This window comes from Pristiophorus japonicus, chromosome 8, assembly GCF_044704955.1.
Source record: "Pristiophorus japonicus isolate sPriJap1 chromosome 8, sPriJap1.hap1, whole genome shotgun sequence".
Taxonomy (NCBI): Eukaryota; Metazoa; Chordata; class Chondrichthyes; family Pristiophoridae; genus Pristiophorus; species Pristiophorus japonicus.
This window is the reverse complement of record NC_091984.1, coordinates 4,417,525-4,445,424: the sequence shown is the minus strand read 5'-3', so window position 1 is coordinate 4,445,424 and position 27,900 is coordinate 4,417,525. Positions and strand designations below refer to the sequence as shown.

At 46.4% G+C, this 27,900-nt stretch overlaps 1 protein-coding gene across 5 annotated transcripts in view; it reads right to left on the bottom strand.

Moving 5' to 3' along the window:
* Positions 1-82: 82 nt before the first annotated feature.
* cryz (crystallin, zeta (quinone reductase)) overlaps positions 83-27,900 on the bottom strand; it is a 43,380-nt gene continuing 15,562 nt past the window's right edge. For 4 of the 5 annotated variants that reach the window (XM_070886471.1, XM_070886468.1, XM_070886470.1 and 1 more), the window contains exons 2-9: positions 25,251-25,376; positions 20,343-20,495; positions 18,057-18,220; positions 15,879-15,930; positions 13,815-13,964; positions 4,837-4,938; positions 3,450-3,545; positions 83-2,214 (exon numbers count right to left, since the gene is read on the bottom strand). In XM_070886471.1, the coding sequence (XP_070742572.1) occupies positions 2,053-2,214; positions 3,450-3,545; positions 4,837-4,938; positions 13,815-13,964; positions 15,879-15,930; positions 18,057-18,220; positions 20,343-20,495; positions 25,251-25,370 (999 nt within the window). In that variant the 5' untranslated portion in view covers positions 25,371-25,376 and the 3' untranslated portion in view covers positions 83-2,052. Of the gene's footprint in view, positions 2,215-3,449; positions 3,546-4,836; positions 4,939-13,814; positions 13,965-15,878; positions 15,931-18,056; positions 18,221-20,342; positions 20,496-25,250; positions 25,377-26,605; positions 27,294-27,900 lie in introns of those variants that run through there. The other variant, XM_070886469.1, reaches the window with a different exon arrangement.

The window sequence follows — 27,900 nt, the reverse complement described above, 5'->3', positions numbered from 1 at the left end:
TCCTTTCGCTATTGACCGGCTAAAGTCGTTGAGTTTGATGTCCCTCACACCCAAAACTCCCCAACAGTAAGCACACCAGGGGTTTTACAATTTGCACTTTTATTAAGCAGCAACCAGGAAATTGCAAATTATTCATAAAGAGCCATTTGATTCCATATATTTGCATGTATAATGTGAGCCACATTTAATTTCAAAGGCTGCTGATTGCTCCACAGCTGCCACCAGTGTGAGCAGGCAAGGAACAAGTTCTCGAGAGAGGTGAGTGGGAGACCAGGAGCTGGAGAGTGGGGGCATAGATAACGGTGTGGGTGAGGGCAGTGATACAGAAACACACCCACAGAGGGGGATAGATAACGGTGTGGGTGAGGGCAGTGATACAGAAACACACCCACAGAGGGAGATAGATAATGGTGTGGGTGAGGGCAGTGATACAGAAACACACCCACAGAGGGGGATAGATAACGGTGTGGGTGAGGGCAGTGATACAGTAAGTACACAACAACCTGTGACAGAGATTATAATTCTCATATTGGACTCTTCAGTCAGCTTTTAGAGTGGAAGGAAGTCTCCCTCGACTCCGAGGGACTGCCTGTGATGATGATGACAGTAAGTAAAGCACATTCGCACCAACTCTGAATTGTTCTCCTTCATCTCAGTGACCTCGGAGATAACACATTTCTCCAAAGTACGTGGGGTGTCTTTATCACACAATAGAATATTGCAGCACAGAAGAAGGCCATTCGGCCCATCGTTCCTGTGCCGGCTCTGTGACAGGGCTGTGGGGAAAGAGCGATCCAATTAGTCCCACTCCCCGCTCTTTCCCCACAGCCCTGCAAATTTTTCCTTTTCAAATGTTTATCCAGTTCCCGTTTGAAAGTTACGATTGAATCTGCTCCCACCGCCCTTTCAGGCAGCTCGTTCCAGATCACAACAACTCGCTGCGTTTAAAAAGAAAATCTCATCGTCCCTCTGGTTCGTTTGCCAATCACTTTCAATCTGTGTCCGCTGGTCACTGACCCTTCTACCACTGGAAAGAGCTTCTCATTATCAAAACGCTTCATAATTTTGAACACCTCTATTGAATCTCTGCGGTATATATTCCTACCAAAACAGCAACACTTTCCCTTCTGGCCGCAGGACTGTGGACCATCAGACGTAGGATTGGGTTTATATAAACCCGAAGCTGAGGGAGCGATCTCTGTAACCCATCCAGACACACACATGGGATGTATCGAGGGCGTAGGCTTATTGGGCCGCGTCGTGGCAGCCAACTTTCTGGCCTTGACCGACAATGTGCCGGGGTAGGAATCGCAGTCGGCGCGGTTACTGTGCCAACACCTGCCCACACTCGTTAGCAATATTCGCCCCCTCCCCCCGGCCATTTTAATGGAGGCTAAAACAGGTGGAAAATCAACACGGGAGAGGAGGATGTTGACAGCAGTGTCTCAGCAACCACAGCAATTCTCCTTTTGTCTCCTAACCCTTGTTTTCTGAATTTTAGGCAGTCAGTGCATTAGGAACACACAAAGTTAACGGAGCAGGAAAAGACCACTCAGAGGGTGGTGAACCTGTGGAATTCTCTACCACAGAAGGTTGTGGAGGCCAGGTCACTGAATATATTTAAGAGGGAGATAGATAGATTTCTAGGAACAAAAGGCATCAAGGGGTATGGGGGAAAAGCAGGAATATGGTGTTGAGATAGAGGATCAGCCATGATCATACTGTTGGTGGTGCAGACTCGAAGGACTGAATGGCCGACTACTGCTCCTATTTTCTATGTTTCTATGTCCATCAAGCCTGCTCCACACCACGATAGCCGGAGCATCATGGCCGAAATCACCAATCATCATCGATCATTCTTTTGCCTGAATTAAGTGCAGATGGAGGTGCAATTGCGCAGTGCGATGGGGGCGCTCGAATCCGACTCGCTCCCCTCGCCACCCCCCCCCAAAACATTCCCGGTGATCGGGAATATTTTTTAAAAACTCTGGTTTGGACAGGGGTAACTTGAAGCTCACTGGGCAACAACACTCCTCCCATAGGAGAGACGGATCACATTGTAAGTATCATCTTGCCCGCCGTTCCAGACCCCTTCATGATGTCCTCGTGAGCCTGAGTCACCTTCTCCAGCGGGTATTCCGGCCCCACTACTGGCCTCAGCCAGCCCGCTTCCATCCCCGCAAAGAACGCAGCCGCCGTCTCCAGCCGATCCTCCTGCGGCAGACAGAGAGACTCAAAGAATTCACCATTCGTTGGCCGTTACAGGTCCTATATAAATGCAGCAACAACTGGCATTTCTTTAGCACATTTAACGTATTAAAATGTCCCTCAGCACTTCACAGCAGCATTGGCAGACAGAATATGACTCCGAGCCACATAAGGAGATATTCGGGCAGGTGGCCAAAAGCTTGGTCAAAGAGGTAGATCTTAAAGGAGGAACGGTAGAGAGGTTTAGGGAGGGAGTTCCAGATCTTGGAGTCCAGGCAGCTGAAGGCACAGCCGGCAAATTGTAGGGGAATTAAATCAGCCAGAATTAGAGGAGCGCAGAGATCTCAGGGGCGGGGGGGGTGTTTATAGAGGGAGGGATGTAGGGCTGGAGGAGCTTACAGGGATAGGGAGGGGTATAGGGGGGGGAGGGGGTTACAGGGATAGGGAGGGGTGTAGGGTGGGAGCGGGTTACAGGGATAGGGAGGGGTGTATGGTGGGAGGGGGTTACAGGGATAGGGAGGGGTGTAGGGTGGGAGCGGGTTACAGGGATAGGGAGGGGTGTATGGTGGGAGGGGGTTACAGGGATAGGGAGGGTGTAGGGTGGGAGGGAGTTACAGGGATAGGGAGGGGTGTAGGGTGGGAGGGGGTTACAGGGATAGGGAGGGGTGTAGGGGGGGAGGGGGTTACAGAGATAGGGAGGGAGGGGGTTACAGAGATAGGGAGGGGTGTAGGGTGGGAGGGGGTTACAAGGATAGGGAGGTGTGTAGGGTGGGAGGGGGTTACAGGGATAGGGAGGGGTACAGGGATAGGGAGGGGTGTAGGGTGGGAGGGGGTTACAGAGATAGGGAGGGGTGAGGCCATTTGAAAAAGAGGAAAATTAAAACTTTGAATGGAGGCCTTGCCAGACTGGAGCCAGTATCGGTCAGTGAGCACAGGGTTAAGTAATATATGGAGTGTCAGACTGGGATATGACAAACATTGCGTTCTGCGCCTTTGAGATAAATAATTAACTTCTAGTTGTAGGGAAGGGGTAAAGGTCCAAAGACACAAATTTAAGAATGATAAATTCCTGTGTTGGTAGCTTACACGCGTGGGAGAGTAGAAATTGCAATTGTTACTGTTCTCGTACATTAACACTTGCAGCAAATCCCTCTCTCTGCTGTTTTGATGAAAGTGTGATTTAAAACAATGCAGAGAGAATGGAGGTACGGGTCGTTACATTTGAAAAGTGCCCTTCTTACCTTAGTTGCAGTCCCCAATGCAATCCCGATGATGCTGGACTCCTTGGCCATAGTATCCCTGGGATTGATCTCAATGGAACCTCTGCAGCCTACAATCTGTAGAATAAAAACAGTTCTAACTGCAGTGTAAATTACACATCTTACTGCCAACCGCGTCCAGTTCTGGGCACTACCCCTCAGGGAGGATATATGGGCCTTGGAGTGGGTGAGCGCAGATTCACCAGAATGAGACCGCTTTCTCTCCGCCTCCGAGTAAAAATGTTTTACAGTTAAAAAATACTCACCAAAATAGATTTAGATTACAAATAATACCAGAAACACATTAGTGAGTTTAAGACATACTTCAATCTCACGGTTCAGAGAACACACATAATTCTTTCTTGTTTTGCTACTGCTGTTCTTGACAACACTTAAACGCCTTGTTTGGCTTCCCGTGCTGAGGTATACAGTGAGCTGCTCCAAGTGTGTGACGGCTTCGAAGTAGGCGACCAGGTGACGTCATCAGGACCCAGGTCGCTGTTTGGAGCGTGCGCAGGAGCATCGGAGGGGCCTTGGTAAAGCAGAGGAATGGGAAGGTTGTGGTGGCTGGTGTGCAACGGTCACCACACGTTAAAAAGATCCACCCACAGGCATCTTCCACTTCTTCAATTGGAGTTCAGGACTAGAATATCGGGTCCTTCATTGAAACATCTGTGAACTCGTGTGGAAGCAAGTCATCCTCGTTCAAGGGACCGCCTATGATGATGATGACCGGGGCTAAAAGGGTTAAATTATGAGGACAGGATGCATACACTAGGCTTGTATTTCTTGGTGTATAGAAGATTAAGGGGTGATCTAATTGAGGTGTTTAAGATGATTAAAGTAGTTGATAGGGTAGATAGAGAGAAAGTATTTCCTCTGGTGGGGGGAGTCCAGAACAAGAGGGCGTCACCTTAAAATCAGAGCCAGGCCGTTCAGGGTGATGTCAGGAAACACTTCTTCACACAAAGGGCAGTGGGAATCAGGAACTCTCTCCCCCAAAAAGCTGTTGAGGCTGGGGGGATCAATTGAAAATGGCAAAACTGAGACGGATAAGATTTTTGTTGGGCAAGGGTATTAAGGATTATAGAGCCAAGGCAGGCAGATTAAGGTAAGATACATATTGGCAATGAACGAATTGAATGGCGGATTAGAAAAGCGGTGGGAAGATGTTTGTGTGGAGCATAAATACGGGCATAGGCTAATTGGGCCGAATGGCCTGTTTCTGTGCTGTACGTTCTGGATATGTGTAGCTGCTTCGAGGGACTGAACGGCCTACTCCTCTTCCTATGTTCAATAAAATGAAGACCGATTACAGTAGCAATATAAGCAGCTGCGGTGCGGTTATGCGGTTCGGTGACCTACTTACAATCACTCGCCCACCATTCGAAAGGAGTTGTAGATCTTTGCTCAGATTCACATTGGACAACATTTCTACGATCACATTTACTCCGTGACCTCCTGTATAATTCTTAACAGAAAAGCAGGTGAATAATTAGCTACACGTAAATGATAATCCAAATCAAGGTACAATTACCTAACCAACCAAATTGGACCATTATGTTGGTCTGCCTTCTCTATTACTACTCACCACTGAATTGCTTTGATAAACTACTTGGCAGAATCAAAATCAGGTTTGAATGCTGCAGTTGGACGATCAAAAGAACGAACAAACTTGCATTTCTATAGCGCCTTTCATAACCTCAGGACGTCCCAAAGCACTTACGAACATAAGAAATAGGAACAGGAGCAAGCCATTCAGCCTCTCGAGCCTGCTCCGCCATTCAATAAGATCATGGCTGATCTGATCATGGACTCAGCTCCACTTCCCCGCCCGCTCCCCATAAGACTTGACTCCCCTGTAGTTCAAAAATCTGTCTATCTCCACTTTAAATCTATTCAATGACCCAGCCTCCACTGGAGCAGAGAATTCCAAAGATTCACGACCCTCAGAGAAGAAATTGCTCCTCATCTCCGTTTTAAATGGGCGTCCCCTTATTCTGAAACTATACGCCCTAGTTCTAGATTCCCCCATGAGGGAAAACATCCTCTCTGCATCTACCCTGTCAAGCCCTTTCAATATCTTATATGTTTCAACAAGATCATCTCCCATTCTTCTAAACTCCAGTGAGTATAGAAACATAGAAAATAGGTGCAGGAGTAGGCCATTCGGCCCTTCGAGCCTGCACCGCCATTCAATAAGATCATGGCTGATCATTCACCTCTGTACTCCTTTCCTGCTTTCTCTCCATATCCATGAATCCCTTTAGCCGTAAGGGCCATACCTAACTCCCTTTTGAATATATCCAATGAACTGGCATCAACAACTCTCTGCGGCAGGGAATTCCACAATTTTAACAACTCTAAGTGAAGAAGTGTCTCCTCAACTCAGTCCTAAATGGCTTACCCCTTATCCTTAGACTGTGTCCCCTGGTCCTGGACTTCCCCATCATTGGGAACAGTCTTCCTGCATCTAACCTGTCCAGTCCCGTCAGAATTTGATATGTTTTTATGAGATCCCCTCTCATCCTTCTAAACTCCAGTGTATACAGGCCCAGTCGATCCAGTCTCTCCTCATATGTCAGTCCTGCCATCCCGGGAATCAGTCTGTTGAACCTTCGCTGCACTCCCTCAATAGCAAGAACGTCCTTCCTCAGATTAGGAGACTAAAACTGAACACAATATTCCAGGTGAGGCCTCACCAAGGCCCTGTACAACTGCAGTAAGACCTCCCTGCTCCTATACTCAAATTCCCTAGCTATGAATGCCAACCTTCCATTTGCCTTCTTCGCCGCCTGCTGTACCTGCTTGCCAACTTTCAATGACTGATGTACCAGGATACCCAGGTCTCGTTGCACCTCCTTTTTCGTAATCTGCCGCCATTCAGATAATATTCTGCCTTCGTGTTTTTGCCACCAAAGTGGATAACCTCACATTTATCCACATTATACTGGATCTGCCACGCGTTTGCCCACTCACCTAACCTGCCCAAGTCACCCTGCAGCCTTTTAGCATCCTCCTCACAGATCACACTGCCACCCAGCTTAGTGTCATCTGCAAACTTGGAGATATTACCCTCAATTCCCTCATCCAAATCATTAATGTATATTGTAAATAGCTGGGGTCCCAGCACTGAGCCCTGCGACACCCCACTAGTCACTGCTTGCCATTCTGAAAAGGACCCGATTATCCAGACTCTCTGCTTCCTGTCTGCCAACCAGTTCTCTATCCACGTCAGTACATTACCCCCAATACCATGTGCTTTAATTTTGCACACCAATCTCTTGTGTGGGACCTTGTCAAAAGCCTTTTGAAAGTCCAAATACACCACATCCACTGGTTCTCCCTTGTCCATTCTACCAGTTACATCCTCAAAAAATTCTAGAAGATTTGTCAAGTAGGATTTCCCTTACATAAATCCATGCTGACTTGGACCGATCCCGTCACTGCTTTCCAAATGTGCTGCTATTTCATCTTTAATAATTGATTCCAACATTTTCCCCACTACTGATGTCAGGCTAACCGGTCTATAATTACCCGTTTTCTCTCTCCCTCCTTTCTTAAAAAGTGGTGTTACATTAGCTACCCTCCAGTCCACAGGAACCGATCCAGAGTCGATAGACTGTTGGAAAATGATGGCCCCAGGGATTTATCGGCCTTCAATCCCATCAATTTCCCTAATACAATTTCCCGCCTAATAAGGATTTCCTTCAGTTCCTCCTTCCCACTAGACTCTCGGTCCCCTAGTATTTCCGAAAGGTTATTCGTGTCTTCCTTCATGAAGACAGAACCAAAGATTTGTTTAACTGGTCCGCCATTTCTTTGTTCCCATTATAAATTCTCCTGAATCTGTCTGCAAGGGACCTATGTTTGTTTTCACTAATCTTTTTCTCTTCACATATCTATAGAAGCTTTTGCAGTCAGTTTTTATGGCCCAATCTGCTCAACCTTTCTTCATAAGGCAACCCCTTCATCTCAGGAATCAACCGAGTAAATCTTCCCTGAATTGCCTCCAAAGCAAGTGTATCCGTCCTTAAATGAGGAGACCAAAACTGTACGCAATATTCCAAGTATGATCTCAGTTGTACAGTTGTCAGTGGTACAGTTGTAGCAGGACTTCCCTGCTTTTATACTCTATTCCCCTTGCAATAAAGGCCAACATTCCATTTGCCTTCCTAATTACTTGCTGTACTTGCATACTAACTTTTTGTGTTTCATGTACAAGGACCCCCAGATCCCTCTGTACTGCAGCACTTTGTAGTCTCTCTCCATTCAAATAATAATAAGCATTTTTATTCTTCCTGCCAAAGTGGATAACCTCACACTTTCCCACATTATACTTCATCTGCTAAATTGTTGCCCACTCACTTACCCTATCTATATCCCTTTGCAGATTCTTTGTGTCCTCTTCACAACTTGCTTTCTCACCCATCTTTGAATCATCAGCAAACTTGGCTACATTACACTCTTTATCCAAGTCATTAATATAGATTGTAAATAGTTGAAGACCCAGCACCGATTCCTGCGACACCCCAGTAGTCACTGTTTGCCAACCTGAAAATGACCCATTTATCCCGACTCTCTGTTTTCTGTTAGTTAGCCAATCCTCTAGCAATGCTAATATATTACCCTCAACCCCGTGAGCTCTTATCTTGTGCAGTAACCTTTTATGTGGCATCTTATCAAATGCCTTCTGGAAATCCAACTTTACAGTCAATACTTTTTGAAGTGTAGTCACTGTTACAATGTGGGAAACGTGGCAGGCAATTGGCGCACAGCAAGCTCCCACAAATAGCGATGTGATAATGATCAGATCATCTGTTTTAGTGATGTTGGTTGAGGGATAAATATTGGCCCCAGGACACTGGGGAGAACTCCCCTACTCTTCTTCAAAATAGTGCCATGGGATTTATATGTCTACCTGAGAGGACAGACAGGGTATCTGTTTAATGTCACATCCGAAAGACGGGACCTCCGACCATGCTGCACTGTCAGAGGGTCAGCACTGGGGGAGTGCTGCACTGTCGGAGGGGCAGTACTGAGGGAGCGCTGCACTGTCAGAGGGTCAGTACTGGGGGAGTGCTGCACTGTCGGAGGGGCAGTACTGAGAGAGTGCTGCACTGTCGGAGGGGCAGTACTGAGGGAGTGCTGCACTGTCGGAGGGGCAGTACTGAGGGAGCGCTGCACTGTCAGAGGAGCAGTATTGAAGGAGTGCTGCACTGTCGGAGGGGCAGTACTGAGGGAGCGCTGCACTGTCGGAGGGGCAGTACTGATGGAGCGCTGCACTGTCAGAGGGGCAATACTGAGGGAGCGCTGCACTGTCGGAGGGGCATAGAAACATAGAAAATAGGAGCAGTAGTCGGCCCTTCGAGTCTGCACCGCCATTCAATATGATCATGGCTGATCCTCTATCTCAACACCATATTCCCGCTTTTTCCTCATACCCCTTGATGTCTTTTGTGTCTAGACATCTATCTATCTCTCTCTTAAATATATTCAGTGACTTGGCCTCCACAGCCTTCTGTGGTAGAGAATTCCACAGGTTCACCATCCTCTGAGTGAAAACATTTCTCCTCATCTTGCTCCTAAATTTCCTGCCTCGTATCCTGAGACTGTGACCCCTTGTTCTAGACTTCCCAGCCCGGGGAAACATCCTCCCCCCATCCAGTCTGTCCAACCCGTCAGAATTTTATACGTTTCAATGAGATCCCCTCTGATTCTTCTAAACTCTAGTGAATACAGGCCTAGTTTACCCAATCTCTCCTCATACGACAGTACTGCTTCCCAGGAATCAGTCTGGTGAATCTTCGCTGCATTCCCTCTATGGCAAATATATCCTTTCTTAGGTAAGGAGACCAAAACTGCACACAATACTCCAGGTGCAGTCTCACCAAGCCCCTGTATAACTGTAGTAAGACATCCTTGCTCCTGTACTCAAATCCTCTTGCAATGAAGGCCAACATACCATTTGCCATTTGCCTTTCTAACTGCTTGCTGCACCTGCATGTTTGCTTTCAGTGATTTGTGTACAAGGACACCCAGGTCCCTCTGCACATCGACACTTCCCAAGGCATCACCATTTAAATAATACTTTTTCCTTATGTTTTTCCTACCAAAGTGGATAACTTCACATTTATCCACATTATACTGCATCTGCCATGTGTTTGCCCACTGACTCAACCTATTTAAATCGCCTTGCAGCATCTTTGCATCCTCCTCACAACCCCACCTAGTTTTGTGTTGTCAGCAAACTTTGAAATATTACATTTGATTCCCTCATCCAAATCATTTATATACATTGTAAATAGCTGGGGCCCAAGCACTGATCCTTGTGGTACCCCACTAGTCACTGCTCGCCACCTCGAAAAAGACCCGTTTATTCCTACTCTCTGTTTCCTGTCAGTTAACCAATTTTCAATCCATGCCAGTATATTATCCCCAATCCTATGTACTTTAATTTTGCACACTAACCTCTTATATGGGACTTTATCAAAGGCCTTCTGAAAATCCAAATACACTACATCGACTGGTTCTCCCTTATCTATTCTATCAGTTACATCCTCAAAAAACTCCAGTAGGTTTGTCAAACATGATTTTCCTTTCATAAATCCATGTTAACTTTGTCTAATCCCATTGATATTATCTAAGTGTGTCGTTATCACATCCTTTATAATAGACACTAGCATTTTCCCTACTACTGATGTTAGGCTAACCGGTCTGTAGCTCCCTACTTTCTCTTTCCCTCCTTTTTTAAATAGTGGGGTTACATTTGCCGCCCTCCAATCTGCAGGAACTGATCCATAATCTATAGAATTTTGGAAGATGACAACCAATGCATCTAGTATTTCCATGGCTACCTCTTTTAGTACTCTGGGATGCAGATCATCAGGCTCTGGGGATTTATCTGCCTTCAGTCCCATTAGTTTCTCCAGCCTCACGAGTTTCTTACTAATAATCATTTCCTTTAATTCCTCTTGCTCACTAGATCCTTGGTTCCCTAGCATTTCTGGGACTTTATTTGTGTCCTCCTCTGTGAAGACAGAACCAAAATATTTATTTAATTGTTCTGCCATTTCCTTGTTCCCCATTATAAATTCTCCCGTTTCTGTCTGTAAAGGACCTACATTTGTCTTTACTAATATCTTTTTCTTTTTAGTACTTTTAGAAACTTTTGCAGTCGGTTTTTATGTTTCTTGCAAGTTTACTCTCATACTCTATTTTTCCCCTCTTAATCAATCTCCTGGTCCATTTTTGCTGCATTCTAAATTGCTCCCAATCCTCAGGCTTGCTACTTTTTCTGGCAACTTTGTATAACTCCTCTTTGAATTTAATACTACATTTCTTTTGTTAGCCATGGTTGGGCCACTTTTCCTTTTGCGTTTTTATGCCAGAAAGGAATGTATAACTGTTGCAATTCATGCATTCGTTACTTAAATATTAGCATTTGCCTATCCACCGTCATGCCTTTTAATGAATCTTCCCAATCTATCATAGCCAATTCATTCCTTATACCTTCGTAGTTTCCTTTGTTTAGATTTAAGATCCTAGTTTCGGATTGGACTACTTCGCTTTCCATATTAATAAAGAATTCAATCATGTTATGGTCACTCTTCCCTAAAGGGCCCCGCACAACAAGATTGTAAATTAACCCCTTCTCATTACACAATATCCAATCTAGGGTAGCCTGTTCCATAGTAGGCTCCTCAACATACTGGTCTAAAAAAACATCTCGTACAAACTCCTGGATTTCATCTACCACAGTATTATTACTAATTTGGTTTGGCCAGTCTATTATATAGGTTAAAGTCACCTACGATTACTGTAGTACACTTGTTATATGCATCTCTAATTTCCTGTTTGATGCTATCCCCTACATTACCATTACTGTTTGGAGGACTATAGACAACTCCCACCAATGTTTGCTGCCCCTTGGTGTTCCATAGCTCCTCCCAGACTGATTCTACATCTTGATTTTCTGAGCCAATATCCTTTCTCACTATTCCTCTGATTTCATCTTTTACTAACAACGTCATACCACCCCCTCTTCCTTTTTGCCTGTCCTTCCTAAATATTGAATATCCTTGGATATTCAGTTCCCAACCCTGGTCACCCTGCAACCATGTCTCCGTAATTGCAACAATATCGTATCCATTTACATCTATTTGCGCTGTTAATTTGTCTACCTTATTACAAATGCTTCTTGCATTCATATACAATGCTTTTAGATTTGTCTTTAATATTATTAGACATCTTAACATTATTTTGTACTACAGCCCTATTTGTCTTATCGTGTTTTTTTCTTACCTGGACCCTATTTGTTAAAGCATTCTTTTGTTTGTATGCTCTGTCCCTTCCTGACATAATCTGTCCCTTCCTGTGGTTATCCTTACCACAATCACTTTCCTGCATTGCTTCCTTTTCTTTTCTCTTTAGCATTCTAGATTTCTCTCCACTGCGACCATCCTCCCTGACCCCCCACCCCCCGACCCCCATCTTATTTTGTTTAAAGTCTTGTCTACCTCCCTAGTTATTCGGTTCGCTAGAACTCTGGTCCCAGCATAGTTCAGGTGCAGTCCGTCCCCACGGAATAGCTCTCTCTTTCCCGAGTATTGGTGCCAGCGCCCCATGAATCGAAACCCACTTCTCCCACACCAACCTCTGAGCCACACATTCATCTCCCTGATTCTATTGACCCTATGCCAATTTGCTCGTGGCTCAGGTAATAATGCAGAGATTATTAACTTTGTGGTTCTGCTTTTCAATTTAGTCCCTAGCTGTTCAAACTCTCTCAGCAGAACCTATTTCTTAGTCCTACCTATGTCATTGGATCCTCCCCCTCCCACCAAGTTCTTCTCCAGCCCGGAGGAGATGTCCTTTACCCCAGCACTGGGTAGGCAACACAGCCTTCGGGACGCATGCTCTCGGCTGCAGAGAACCCTATCTATCCCCCTAACTATACTGTCCCCTACTACAACCACCTGCCTCTTTACTCCCCTCACTGGAATGGCTTTCTGTACCACAGTGCCTTGGTCAGTCTGCTCGTCCCCAGTCTGCACACTTGTCCACAAGGGTTGCAAGAACCTCAAATCTATTGGACAAGTGCAGGGACTAAGGCTCCTGCAATACTACCTCCTGGATCCCCTTACCTGCTTCACTCGCAGTCACACCCTCCTGTCCATGACCACGTGTCAATTTTAAAGTATTTAATCTAGAGGGTGTGGCTGCCTCCTGGAGAAAAAGGTCCAGGTAACTTTCTCCCTCCCTGATATCTTGCAATGTCTGCAGCTCAGACTCCAGCTCCTCAACTCGGAGCCGAAGTTCGTCGAGCCGCAGACACTTACCGCAGATGTAGTCGCCCTGATCCAAAACGTCCAGAAGCTCCCACATATTGCAGCAGCAACACATCTCCTGTTTTCCCATTATTTTATTTAATTAATTAGTTTAGTGTTAATCAAGTATTTACCCTATATAGTTTATTAAATGAGTTAAACAAATAAAGGTTAGTTTTTAGTAGTAGCAGTACTGAGGGAGCGCCGCACTGTCGGAGGGGCAGTACTGAGGGAGTGCTGCACTGTCGGAGGGGCAGTACTGAGGGAGCGCCGCACTGTCGGAGGGGCAGTACTGAGGGAGCGCCGCACTGTCGGAGGGGCAGTACTGAGGGAGCGCCGCACTGTCGGAGGGGCAGTACTGAGGGAGTGCTGCACTGTCGGAGGGGCAGTACTGAGGGAATGCTGCACTGTCGGAGAGGCAGTACTGAGGGAGTGCTGCACTGTCGGAGGGGCAGTACTGAGGGAGTGCTGCACTGTCGGAGGGGCAGTACTGAGGGAGCGCTGCACTGTCGGCGGGGCAGTCTTTTGAATGAGGCGTTAAACCAAGGCACCCCGTCTGCCCGCTCAGGTGGCCGTAAATGATCCCACAGCACTATGTCGAAGAAGTAATCACTAAAATCACTAAAACTGATTACCTAGTCATTTGTCACATTGCTGTTTGTGTGCGCAAATTAGCTGACACGTTTTCCTACATTACAACAATGACTACACTTCAAAAAGTACTTCATTGGCTGTGACGTCCTGAGGTTGTGAAAGACGCTACAGAAATGCAAGTCTTTCTTTTTCCATGGCTGTTGATTACTCGCAATCCTCTGGCCAGGACCATAGCCGTGGGCTACACCATCATTTCTGGACTTGAGTGCCAGTAGACAGAAACAAGACTGACAGAGCCAATACGGAGTCATTAGTCAGTCAGCTAACTCTTGTGCCTTGTTTTGTTTCGGAACTACGCAGCCTTAGGAAATGTAAATATAGTCAGTACATGACCAATGGAGGTTTGGAAATGCTGGGTCTGTACCTTGATCTTATCAATGTAGCCAGTCTCCCTGTGGTTGAAAGTCTTGTGAGCTCCATTCTCTTGAGCCAGACTTAGTCCTTCCTGAGTCCCGGCTGTACCAAGCACCTTCAGGCCGTAGGCTCTGGCAATCTGACAGGCTGCTATCCCAACCTGAAAGTCAGTACAATAATTACGCACTACCTTTCATGGAGGCTGCTTCTCAATTTCAGCAGTGGTCGCGTTCCAGCCAAACACAATAGCTCTGCTCTCCAACTGCTGCAAGCAAGCTCAGAAATCCAAATTCCAATTGCCAACAATTTTTTCCAGACTGCACTTCTGATTTCAAATGGAGATGTATTCATTTTTTCCGCATGCGGATTCAAGTCAGGAAAAGCAGCACTGAGATCGTGCTGTGCAGTATTAATAATCCAACCGGTTTGTACGAACTATCTTTGTTATAAAAAGTTAATAAAGAGGAAGTTCATAGAAGCGTGTTTGACACCGATATGGCACAGGGTGATTTCAAACATGGACAATTATAACATGAATATAGTGGGACTAATTGGATCGCTCTTTCAAAGAGTGGGCACAGGCACGATGGGCCGAATGGCCTCATTCTGTGCTGTCTGATTCTAATGCGTACCAGGAATGGAAAACTATAATTACGCCGAGACACTAGAGATGGAGGGACTGTTTCGACTGGATCAGAGAAGAGCAATACATTTAACAAACGGTTAAAAATTGAGAGGGGTTTGATGAAGTTGAATAGGGAAAAAAATATATCCTCTGGTTCGGGAGTCAGCAAGGAAAGGTCATCGATTTAAAATTGTCACTAAAAAGTTAAGGAGAGAGCGGGGGAATCTCTATTCGGTAGGGCATGGTTGGAGCATGGGTTGCTTTTCAACAGGAAGTGGTTGAGGCAGAAACCATTGCGTCTTTTAAGGGAAAATGTCTGGAGTAGAGGAAGATGGAGTGCTACAAGCAGAAAGGGCAGCGGGGATAGTCCTGGATTGCTGTCGTAAGGAGCCGGCACAGACACAATGGGCCAAATGGCCTCCTCCTGCGCTGTAAATTTCCATGGGTCTAAACTAGTTTGTACTTGGGGGTGAAGAGAGACTAAAGATTGGGGTATGTTTAAGCTCTCCTCTTCCAACTGTATTCAACTATGGGCCAACAATTACGCGCCCCCCCGCCCCCCTCCCCGGGTCCGTATGGCGTTCCTACGGACCCGGGGAGGCAATGCGCACGTGCTGGAAACAGGCATTTCCGATCTGTCAAGCTCCTGGCCGCATCTCGGGAGCGAGGACACTTGTAAGTGGAAATTTCCGACATTTACGTTTACACATGTCCTCAAAAATCTTGCGCCTGAAAAAGCAGGTGCATAGCCTACAGTTACAGGCGCAAGTGTTTTAAAAAAACACAAAAGCATAATTATTTTCTATTTTTTATTAGTGTTTTGGATGTTTGGGGCTGTGTTTTGGGTGTTTCGGGCTCTATCACAATCATAGTAATAGGAGTTTAGGACCCTGCGGAACTCCTATTACTATATTTTACCTGATTGGCTGCCCAGAGCCATGTGACTCCAGCTGTCGGCCTGTGCACGCATCGACGTGCTCGCGCTGCGACTGGCAGTCAGGAGAGGCCTCACCATCGGAAAGTCGAATGTGGGCAGCAGCTTAAGGTAGGTGTGTATTTTTTCTCTATAATGTCTGCGGGAAGGCCAAAACGGAATTTCAGGGTCTATATGCACAAAATAGAGAAGAATCGCGGGTACCTATGGTTTAGCCTCTGGAATATAGTGGATGAAAACTTATTCTCGCTCCAAAGTATTTGATAGGGTGAAGAAGTAGCCGCCAACGGGATAAAGGAGGAACTGAGGGAATGAGGACAAAGAGATGGAGCTTGGAATTCAGGGAGGCAGATGGCAGGGAAACATGATTTGGGGAGAGAATTCCAGAGAGCCGGAGCATAGAGAATGAAATATTGCCATCCGGTAGCGATGCCATTGGTTGTACGAGGCTGTAGCAATCCCCTAGTAGTTTGACTTGCCCCAGAATGCCTGGGCTTTTAGTCGATGCAGCTTACCCCTCCGCTCGCTCCATGAACCAGAACCGTCTCTGCAGCTCTCGCTCGGGCTCTAAAACAGAAAGGAGTCCAAATGAGAAAGTGACCCTTTGGGAATTCTCCACAACTAGAATTGAAGCTGGTGATTGGTCACTGCTTGGATACCGGCACGTGCATGACCTCTGGGGCGACAAAACTGTGGGAACCGAGCGGGAAATCCAAACGCACGTGGCAAGTGTTGGAATCTGCCGAAATGAGGTGTGTATTCCCTCGAGTATAGAAGATTGAGAGGTGATCTAATTGAGATGTTTACGATGATTAAAGGAGTTGATAGGATAGATTGAGAGAAAGTATTGTTGGGTGGAGTCCAGAACAAGAGGGCATCACCTTAAAATTAGAGCCAGGCCGTTCGGGGGTGATGTCAGGAAGCACTTCTTCACACACAGGGTGGTGGAAATCTGGAACTCTCTCCCCCCAAAAGCTGTTGTGGCTAGTGGGGAGGGGGGAGTCAATTGGAGATTTCAAAACTGAGAGTGATAAGATTTTTTTGTCAGGTCAGAGTGTTAAGGGTTACAGAACCAAGTAGATTACGCTAAAATACAGATCAGCCCACGATCTAATTGAGTGGCGAACAGGCTCGAGGGACTGAATTGCCTCCTCCGGTTCCCTATGTTCCGTCGCAGGATGTCTTGCCTTGACACACCACTTGTCAAACCCTCATTTGGTTCATTTCATTTGACGGGAACACATACCGTAGATAATCAAACAGAGGGATAATCAGAGATATAAACGGACTGCAAATTAATTACTTCAGAATTTAAAGTGGTACTTTACTCACATGGCTCCAGTTGGGGTGGAGTGTAAAATATTTCAGTGCAAGGGGTGTCGCAGTTGTGTGGGGCGGACTGGTTGAGCTGGTTGCTCTTTACCTTTCCGTCATTGTTCATTGGTTATAGGTTTATATGTAACCTTTAGGGCTGCTGACTGAGGGCCGTGCGGCTCTTTGTCGGCCGGCGCGGACACGATGGGCCGGAATGGCCTCCTTCTGCGCTGTAAATTTCTATGTTCTACTCGCAGCACTCATAATGCCTGAGTCACACAGTGACAGCACTCGTCACGAACTTCTGGAAGATTCAGTCAGGGTTTATTGTGCAGTGTTAAGAGGCAAAACATTTACTAATTATCAACTTTCATTAATATGTACCACCATCTCCGGTTCAGGTTTCCATCGCCTACCGGGGGGGGGGGTGGAGAAGAATATTCCAGAATATTTTTTTCCCTTATTGGCCCCAGGTTTTCTCTCTGTTTTCTTAGTGCAGGAGAGGACATGGTGGCGGGGAGGGGGAGGAAGGGTCTAGTCATGATGCTCGAACCACCATGGTGTGGGCACAGACTTGACGGACTAGCTGTACCTTTCCTGCCCGTGAATTCCATGTGTTTGTAAAGTCAAGTAGAGGACTGTGACTATGTCCATCTCAAACAGGGCTCTGTAACCCGTTAATTACCACACATTTTTTCTGACTGAGGGTCATCGACCTGAAACGTTAACTCTGTTTCTCTCCACAGATGCTACCTGACCCGCTGAGATTTCCAGCATTCTCAGTTTTTATTTCAGATTCCAGTATCGGCAGTATTTTGATTTTGTGTCCTTTGTTAAACCGCTGCACTCATTATTGGCTATTTGCCATAAATGATACAGAAATAGTGCCTTTCAAACAGCAATGTGATAATGGCCAGATAATCTGTTTTCATGATGTTGGTTGAGGGATAAATATTGGCTAGGATACTGGGGAGAACTCCCCTGCTCTTCTTCAAGATGGTCATGAGAGGCGCTATATAAATCTAAGACTTTCTTTCTTTTACTACCATGGGATCTTTTCTGTCCGCTTTAGAGAGCAGACACGGCCACAGTTTTAACATCTCATCCGAAAGATGGCCCCTCCGACAGTGCATCGCTCCCTCAGCCTGGATTATGTGCTCGAGTCTCTGGAGTGGGACTTGAACCCACAACCTTCTGACCCAGAGACAAGAGTGATGCCCACTGAGTCACAGCCGACATTCAAGGAGCCAACAAGAGTTAGGGGTCTGCGCGTTAAGGTATACCAACGGGTAAAGACAACGCAACTCCTGCAATATGGTGACGCCTCAGTCTCATGGTAAAAACAATTCCAGTCGATATAAGAGTTATGGTTGACTTACTTGTGCAGGAGGGCTCGATACGCAGTGAAGTAAGGAGTTCCAATCGCCGATCCTTCCTTGTAGCTAAGATTATCTGGCAAAGGGTAAACGGAGTCATCTGAAGCCACGGTATACTCCGCATAACCCCCAGTGATGGTTCCACTTGTAAAAACACGATCCCCTTTCTCTCTCGGAGCAAAAATTACAGATTTATTGACAAGAGTTTCATTTTTAAATCTGTTCAAAATGTTTAAAAATTTTGCAATTTATTGATTATAGTGCAGTTTACAAAATGCATTTTATAATAGATTAGAAATGTCAAGTCTGTGCACTACCCGACAACTTTTTTCCACTATAAATTCCTCTGTTGACATTTATAATGAGAATTGCCGATGTAAACACGTCATGCTGTAATTACACCTTCCCACCAGTGGTGGCACTGATGCGCTCCCATTTTGTGGCTCCCAGCTTCTGATCCTGTACAGGAACTCCAATGCTCCAACGAACTCTGTTTCTGAACTTGCCCCTAGTTTTTCAATTTAACTATAAATAATATTATTTAAAAATTATTAAAAATAATTTAAAAATGACAGAAAATGGGAAGTGAATTACATTTGCATACCCTGGTCCAACTATCCTCAGTTCTTTAACCCAATTCACCTGAAGGCTGTACTTAGTCTCGTGCAGCATGTGATTTTTTCATATTATATCACTTGCTTTAATAAATGTAATTTACAACACAACACACAAAATACATGAATCTGAAGGACCGTGTTATAAACAGCATCCACCGATCCGAACTTGTATGGAATATATTAGATAAAGCTTTTTTCCATTGCATCAGATGTGTTTTTATTGAGAACCCAAGGGAAGAGGCAAGTCCCTTAGTGTAGGTTGAAAAAGTAGGAGAGTAGAGGAGGTAGTCCATGACACCAAGTTTAGGTTGTAATAGCCTGAAGATATAAGAGAAATGGGGGCAGCTGGAGCCTATGTTTCTGTCTAAGAGGGTAAGAAATAGGTCAGATAAAGCTCTCCACAGATGGGAACAGTATTCAAGTCCTGGAAAGACTTTGATCTTGATTAAAAAATTCTGATCCTTGTGTTCAGATCTCTCCCTCCCTATCTGTCACCTCTTCCAGCCCGACAATCCTCTGAGAACTCTACGTTTTTCCAACTCTAGCCTCTTGCGCATCCCCCATTTCCTTCACCCCACCATGGGTGGCATGCCTTCAACTGTCTAGACCTCAAGGAATTCCCTCTCCTAACCGCTCCGCCTCGCTCTCCTCCTTTGCTGCCCATATCCTAACTCACACTAAGTTCCGTTGACCCACACACCCTGTGCTCGTGACCTACATTTGTCCTGATCCGACAACACAGCGATTTTAAAATTTTCATCCTTTTTTTCAAATCCCTCCATGCCCTCGCCCCTCCCTATCCCTGTAAACTTCTGTAGCCTAACAACCCTCCGAGATCTCTGCGCTCCTCTAATTCTGGCCTCTTGCGCATCCCATTGCCCCACCATTGCCGGCCGTGCCTTCAGCTGCCTGGAATTCCCTCCCTAAACCTCTCCCTCTCCTTCTTTAAGAATCTGCTTAAAATCTACCTCTTTGACTATGCTTTTAGTCAGCTGTGCTAATATATACTTATGTGATTCAGTGTCAAGCTGATTACGCTGCTGTGAACATTTGAAACATTTTGCTATGTTAAGGCGCTATATAAATGCAAGTTGTTGTTTATGGTGAGTTAACATAGAAAATAGGTGCAGGAGTAGGCCATTCAGCCCTTCGACCTGCACCACCATTCAATAGGATCATGGCTGATCTTTCACCTCAGTACCCCTTTCCTGCTTTCTCTCCATACCCCTTGATCCCTTTAGCCGTAAAGGCCATATCTAACTCCCTCTTGAATATATCCAATGAACTGGCATCAACAACTTTCTGTGGTAGAGAATTCCACAGGTTAACAACTCTCTGCGTGAAGAAGTTTCTCCTCATCTCAGTCCAAAATGGCTTACCCCTTATCCTTAGACTGTGTCCCCTGGTTCTGGACTTCCCCAACATCGGGAACATTCTTCCTGCATCTAACCTGTCCAGTCCCGTCAGAATTTTATATGTTTCTATGAGATCCCCTCTCATCCTTTTAAACTCCAGTGAATACAGGCCCAGTCGATCCAGTCTCTCCTCATATGTCAGTCAGTTAAGAGAAACAAAATGTTTGCCACAAAAGAGGCCACAAACTATTTTTAAAATACAATTGGTTTTGGAATGGGGGAAGCAGGCACTTTAAGAATATCACAAAATACATTACCTTAAACTTCGCGACGTCTTGTCCCACTTGCTCCACGACTCCTGCGACATCATTTCCTGGAGTCCAGGGCAAAGGGGGCTTCCTAGCATAGGTTCCGGAACGGATGTACGTTTCAACTGGATTTACACCACAAGCATGGACTCTGATTAGGACCTAAGAGGGCAAAGAGCATCCTTAGCCTTCAAAAACAGGACAGGAGGTAAGAAATTCCACTGGCCCACAGTCCAGGGCGGGCCATTCTAAGTCAGCCTTGAAAGGGACTACTTTGTCCTTCAATAAACCAACATGTGTGCAAATGGAGACCCAGACTGTGAGGAACTTTATACATTCAGTATTTCATTTAGCGAATCAGACAGCACAGAAGGAGGCCATGCGGCCCATCATGCCTGTGCCGGCTCTGTGACAGAGCGATCCAATTAGTCCCACTCCCCCGCTCTTTCCCCAGAGCCCTGCAAATTTCTCCAATTCCCTTTTGAAAGTTATGACTGAATTGTTTATCTTTATTTTTGGACCAGATTAACAACCATTCTAAAGAATAAGAGATAAAATAGAAAAGGCACAAAGAACATAAGAATTAGGAGCAGGAGTAAGCCATACGGTCCCTCGAGCCTGCTCCGTCATTCAATAAGATCATGTCTGATCTGATCATGGACTCAGCTCCACTTCCCCGCCTGCTCCCCATAACCCCTTATTGTTTAAGAAACTGTCTATTTCTGTCTTAAATGTATTTAATGTCCCGGCTTCCACAGCTCTGAGGCAGCAAATTCCAGATTTACAACCCTGAGAGAAGAAAGTTCTCATCTCCGTTTTAAATGGGCAGCCCCTTATTCTAAGATCATGCCCTCTAGTTCTAGTCTCCCCCATCAGTGGAAACATCCTCTCTGCATCCACCTTGTCAAGCCCCTCATAATTTTACACGTTTCGATAAGATCACCTCTCATTCTTCTGAATTCCAATGAGTAGGGACCCAACCTACTCAACCTTTTCTCATAAGTCAACCCTCATCCCCAGAATCAACCTAGTGAATCTTCTCTGAACTGCCTCCAAAGCAAGTATATCCTTTTGTAAATATGGAAACCAAAACTGCACGCAGTATTCCAGGTGTGGCCTCACCAATACCCTGTATAACTCTAGCAAGACTTCCCTGCTTTTATACTCCATCCCCTTTGCAATAAAGGCCAAGATTCCATTGGCCTTCCTGATCACTTGCTGTACCTGCATACGATCCTTTTGTTTCATGCACAAGTACCCCCAGGTCCCACTGTACTGCAGCACTTTGCAATCTTTCTCCATTTAAATAATAGCTTGCTCTTTGATTTTTTTCTGCCAAAGTGCATGATCTCACACTTTCCAACATTATACTCCATCTGCCAAATTTTTGCCCACTCACTTAGCCTGTCTATGTCCTATTGCAGATTTTTTGTGTCCTCCTCACACATTGCTTTTCCTCCCATCTTTGTATCGTCAGTAAACTTGGCTACATTACACGCAGTCCCTTCTTCCAAGTCGTTAATATAGATTGTAAATAGTTGGGGTCCCAGCACTGATCCCTGTGGCACCCCACTAGTTACTGATTGCCAACCCGAGAATGAACCATTTATCCCAACTCTCTGTTTTCTGTTCGTTAGCCAATCCTCTATCCAAGCTAATATATTACTCCCAACCCTGTGAACTTTTATAGAACATCGGAAGTCAAATGATTCGTTATCCAGTTGGCTATCATCTGCAAACTATTAGGGCACAGGGCTTAAGTTGGATCACACGGGTTCAGCTGTTGCTCTGCAGCTTTCGGTCATGTCATTTACATACGAACAATGACGGGCACTAAAGACCCACTGGTCCAGCCAGCCTGTCCCACATAATTGCAATACCTTGTGTATGACAACATATACACTCTCCACCCCACCCGAAACCCTGTGATCTCCTGGAGAGGCGGAAAACCAGATTAAAAACCCAGGCCAACTTGGGGGGTAAAAAATCTGGGAAATTCTTTTGCGACCCATCTGGGCAATCAAAACTAGTCCAGAAGATCACTCTGGCACTGAATTCCCTGCAGTACCTACCCTTCTGTAAGAGGTGATCACTGCCCCAGCCAGAAACAGGTTCAACTCTCGCTTGAAGGAATTCAGTGAGTCTGCAAAAGAACCACCTCCTGATATCTAACCTAGATCTAGCCTTATACAACTTAAATTTGTGACCCCCTGGTCCTGCCTAACCTATTGGATTGGAACAAACTGTCAACTGGAGCACAATCTATTCCTTTCATTATCTTACAAACCTCAATCACTTCACCCTCTAAGTCTACACTTCTCTAAAGTGCAGAGTGTCCCAACTTTTTTTTAGCCTTTCTTGATAATTAAAATGCTTTAGACTGGGAATTAGTCTCGAGGCCCTCCTCTGCACCCTCTCCAAAGCCTCAATATCACCCACCATGTGAGGAGACCAAAACTGGACCCAGTATTCCAGGTGGGGCCTGACTTAATGTCTTGTGTAAGGACAAAACAGCACGCCTTGTCTTGCACTCAATTGTCCTATTTTCCCTGTTTTCTCTAGCTACAGCTTCATAGCATTGCTCATGTACCTTCAGAGATCTATGCACTAGAATGCCCAGATCGCTTTCTATCTCCACTTTCTTTAATGCTTTTCCCTGAAGGGTGTATGAATGGCCTGCAAGACCATCAGCAGGCCGGGGCCATTAGAGGGAGCAGCGTGCGGCGGCGTGCGACTTCAGGGAGCAACGCGTGCTGCTGCAGGAGGGCGACGGCTGACTGCAGTGCCGGCAAGTACAGCAGGAATGGCGAAGGAGCGGTAAGAGTTCGTAGAGGGATGAGATAGGAGCCCAGGAGAGGAGAGAGTTCAGGGCCCAGGGACAGCACGGGCCAGCCCACACTGCTATATGTGCGTGCACTAGGTCCGTGCAGCAGAGCTGGTCTCCAGTCGTCTTGGTTAATCCTTGCCACTAGACCAAGACCTAGCTCTGTCAAGCCTGTGTGGTGACTGAGGTGCAACAGCCACCACACGTTAAAAAAAAATTCACACACAGGTATCTTCCACCCTTCAGGATATAGTTCGGGACCTGGAATATTAGGTCCTTCCTTGAAACACCTGTGAACTCATCACTTTTCGGCATGGAAGCAAGTAATCCTCGTTTCGAGGGACTGCCTATGATGATGATGTATGAGTGTTGAGCATTTGCCCTGCCCACATGCGTAACACTGCACTTATCCAACTTATACATCACTTTCCAGTCATGAGCCTAATCTCCCAACATATTAAGATCTGTCTGAAGCAGATGAGTGGCATCTACAGTTCCAACACTCGCACAGATCTTGATATCACCTGTAAATTTGCAGATTGTGACCCAGCACCTACATCCAGATCATTAACAAAAATAGCAGAGCAATGGTTCCAACACTGATCCCTGTGGGACACCACTGGTGACCGGTCTCCAAACAGATCCAAATCCATCGATAGCTACATTTTGCCAATGTCCTGCCAGCCCGTTTTCAATCCAGCTCACAGGATCCATTTGACTAAATCTTCACCACTGCACCTTTAGATCAGTTGGATCAGAACATAAGAAATGGGATTGGGAGCAGGAGGTGGCCATTCGACCCCTCAAGCCTGCTTCACCATTCCATGAGATCACGGCTGATCTTCCAGCGCAACTCCACTTTCCTGCCCGATCCCAATATCCCACGATTCCCTGTTTGAGTTAGACAGGATCAGGCCTTGACACCAGTTGGCAGTCGGACCTGCGAGCACTCTTAATTGCACACCAATTTTAATTACCCTTTCCAGTATGGAGTTTCACTCTAAAACAGGAGAAAAAACAGAGAAAAAAACCACTTAGAACAGGAATCTAAATCAGTTCTTTTCCCGTGACTAACCAAATCCATAAGTTGGAAGTCAAGACCATTGTCAAGATTCTTGCACAGTGGCTCTGGGCCGGGAATTGTGTCTGTACCCTGCAGGTTTAGTAATTAAAATGAAGCAAAGTGCCTCATAATTCAACAGAGTTATAATTGTGTATATATTGTCGTGTAAAGCAAATTTCTCTCTTGTACATTGATAGCATCACTGATACTGAAAAGATAAAGGTTTTTTTTTAATGCCCATGAGAGGGAGTACTGGGGAATGAAACACGCCAGTGTTGGCATGGGCTGTCAGGACCAAGCACTCCCAACTCGTGTGGAGCATGGGCTGCATGAAATGCAATACTGTCTCTCTATAGCCTCCAATCTCAAAAGCACCAGCCATTTTCCTTTCTCCTCGGCGCCCATTTGGATAGCCTGATCGACTCTAAATTTAATGCAAATTAGAATTGAATTACACAGAATGTACGGCACAGGAACAGGTAATTCAGCCTGACTATTCTGTGCCTGTGTTTATGCTCCACACCAGCCCCCTCCCACCCCTCTCCATCTCACCCTATCCCCATATCCTTCTATTCCTTTCTCCCTCATGTGTTTATCCAGCTTCCCCTTAAATGCATCGATACTATTCGCCTAAACTCCTCCCTGTGGCAGCGAGTTCCACATTCTCACCGCTCTCTGGGTAAAGAAGTTTCTCCTGAATTCCCCATTGGATTCATTAGTGACTACCTAATATTTATGATCCCGAGTTTTGGTCTCCCCAAAAGTGGAAACATCTTCTCTGTGTCTACCCTTTCAAACCCTTTTATAATCTTAAAGACCTCTGTCAGGTCACCCCTCAACCTTCTCTTTTCTGGAGAAAAGAGCCCCAGGCTGTTCAGTCTTTCCCGATAGTTATACCCTCAGTTCTGGTATCGTCCCCTTGTGAATCCTTTTTGCAGTCCCCAGTGCCTCGATATCCTTTTTATAATATGGAGACAAGAACTGTGCAGAATAACAACATTATGGTACTGAGTAGAATCATGCATTTTACCTGACTTTTGCTTGGTTTAGGCACAGGAATATCCGATTGTAGCTTGAGGACTGCTGGCCCACCAAACTCAGAGATTTGCACAGCCCGCATGAGGGACGCAGTTGATTTTCCAGAAGCCATGGCAATCTAAGGTTCAATTAGTTACTCCATTATAACCTTCAAAAATTCATGAATTCTTCTGCAACAATTAGCACACAATTTAACAGGTCTACCATGCTCAGTGGGTAGCACTCTCGCCTCTGAGTCAGAAGGTTGTGGGTTCAAGTCGCAGTCCCGAGACTTGAACACATCATCTAAGCCGACACTCCCAGTTCCAGTACCGAGGGAGTGCTGCATTGTTGGAGTGGCAGTACTGAGGGAGCGCCGCACTGTCGGAGGGGCACTACTGAGGGAGCGCCGCACTGTCGGAGGGGCACTACTGAGGGAGCGCCGCACTGTCGGAGGGGCACTACTGAGGGAGCGCCGCACTGTCGGAGGGGCACTACTGAGGGAGCGCCGCACTGTCGGAGGGGCACTACTGAGGGAGCGCCGCACTGGCGGAGGGGCACTACTGAGGGAGCGCCGCACTGTCGGAGGGGCACTACTGAGGGAGCGCCGCACTGTCGGAGGGGCAATACTGAGGGAGCGCCGCACTGTCGGAGGGGCAGTACTGAGGGAGCGCCGCACTGTCGGATGGGCAGTACTGAGCGAGCGCCGCACTGTCGGAGGGGCAGTACTGAGGGAGTGCTGTACTGTCGAAGGGGCAGTACTGAGGGAGTGCTGTACTGTCGGAGGGGCCGTCTTTTGGATGAGAAGTTAAAACGAGACCCCGTCTGTCCTCTCAGGTGAACCTAAAAGATCCCACAGCACTATTTCGAAGAGCAGGCGAGTTCTCCCTGGTGCCCTGACCCTTATTTATTCCTCAACCAACATCACTAAAACAGATTATCTGGCCAGTATCATATTGCAATTTTTGGGAGCTTGCTGTGCGCAAATTGGCTGCTGCCTTTCCCACATTGCAATAGTGACTACACCTTAGAAATGTACTTCATTGGCTGCAAAGTGCTTTGGGACATCCTGAAGTCGTGAAAGGCGCTATATAAATCCAAGTCTTTTCTTTTTACAAATTGCTGTCTTCAACATCCATACATTCCACGGTTCCAAATTCCAAGTATGTGGTTTTCTGTTAAATTCTTACTTTGCGTTTTTTATGTTGCTGAATTCAATTGATTGGATAATTCAATTTCTTCCATTGAACAAAATAAAGACTTTAAATGATCAGGGCTAGACTGTATCTTGGGAGCTGGGCTGAGATTATTGAAACTCAAACGCATTTGATGCAGATTCACAGAAAGAGCAGACGCTCGTTCACTCACCTGGAACAGGATTCAAACACAGGTTCCTGAGGCAGTGTTTCTAACCACCAATGTGCAATATGCTGATATCTTTCTATCAGCGTCTTTACTTTCATCATTATATTAAATAAATAACTGACGGGGGCCCCGTCAAAATCATGGTGAAGATCAGCATTGCATTTGGCAAATCATTTGTGGGACAAACAGCCAGCAGAAGCAGTTCATGCCATGGAATGAACTTTTTAAACTCAAAACCTGATTAATATCTGACAGACAGTTTGAGGTTTAAAGGGATGTGTGCGGTGTATGTACTGCTTTGGGCCGTGAAAGGATTACTTCTCCCAACACAATTGGTTAGAGTTTGTAACAGTAGGATGTAAGTTTAGATTAATGGCCTGAAGTTTTGTGTTATTGCCCTAGGGCAGCAGAGAGGGGAGATGTCTTAGAAAACTTTATCTTCTTGGGAATTTATCAGAGTCCAAATCAGAGCAAAAAGTACATGGTCTATGGAGGGAGCAACTTAAAGTTATCTTTGGGAGGGCTGCGAGTGTCACCGGGGACTGTCTCCGCTCGCATTAGGCAATCATGGGTTCAAGTCCCACTCCAGGGACCACTGAACATAATCCAGGCTAACACTCCCAATGTAGTGCTGAGGGAGTGCCGCACTGTCAGAGAAGTAGTACGGAGGGAGTGCTGCACTGTCAGAGGGGCAATACTGAGGGAGTGCCGCACTGTCGGAGGGGCAGTACTGAGGGAATGCTGCACTGTCGGAGGGGCAGTACTGAGGGAGTGCCGCACTGTCAGAGGGGCAGTACTGAGGGAGTGCTGCACTGTCGGAGGGGCAGTACTGAGGGAGTGCTGCACTGTGGGAGGGGCAGTACTGAGGGAGTGCCGCACTATCGGAGGGGCAGTACTGAGGGAGCGCCGCACTGTCAGAGGGGCAGTACTGAGGGAGCGCCGCACTGTCAGAGGGGCAGTACTGAGGGAGCGCCGCACTGTCGGAGGGGCAGTGCTGAGGGAGCGCCGCACTGTCGGAGGGGCAGTGCTGAGGGAGCGCCGCACTGTCGGAGAGGCAGTACTGAGGGAGCGCCGCACTGTCGGAGGGGCAGTGCTGAGGAAGCGCCGCACTGTCGGAGGGGCAGTGCTGAGGGAGCGCCGCACTGTCGGAGGGGCAGTACTGAGGGAGCGCCGCACTGTCGGAGGGGCAGTACTGAGGGAGCGCCGCAGTGTCGCGAGTGGGACTTGAACCCACAGCCCCCTGCCAGTGGGGACAATCTCTCCGTATTTACTCCCGTCAAAAAAAAAACCCCTGACAG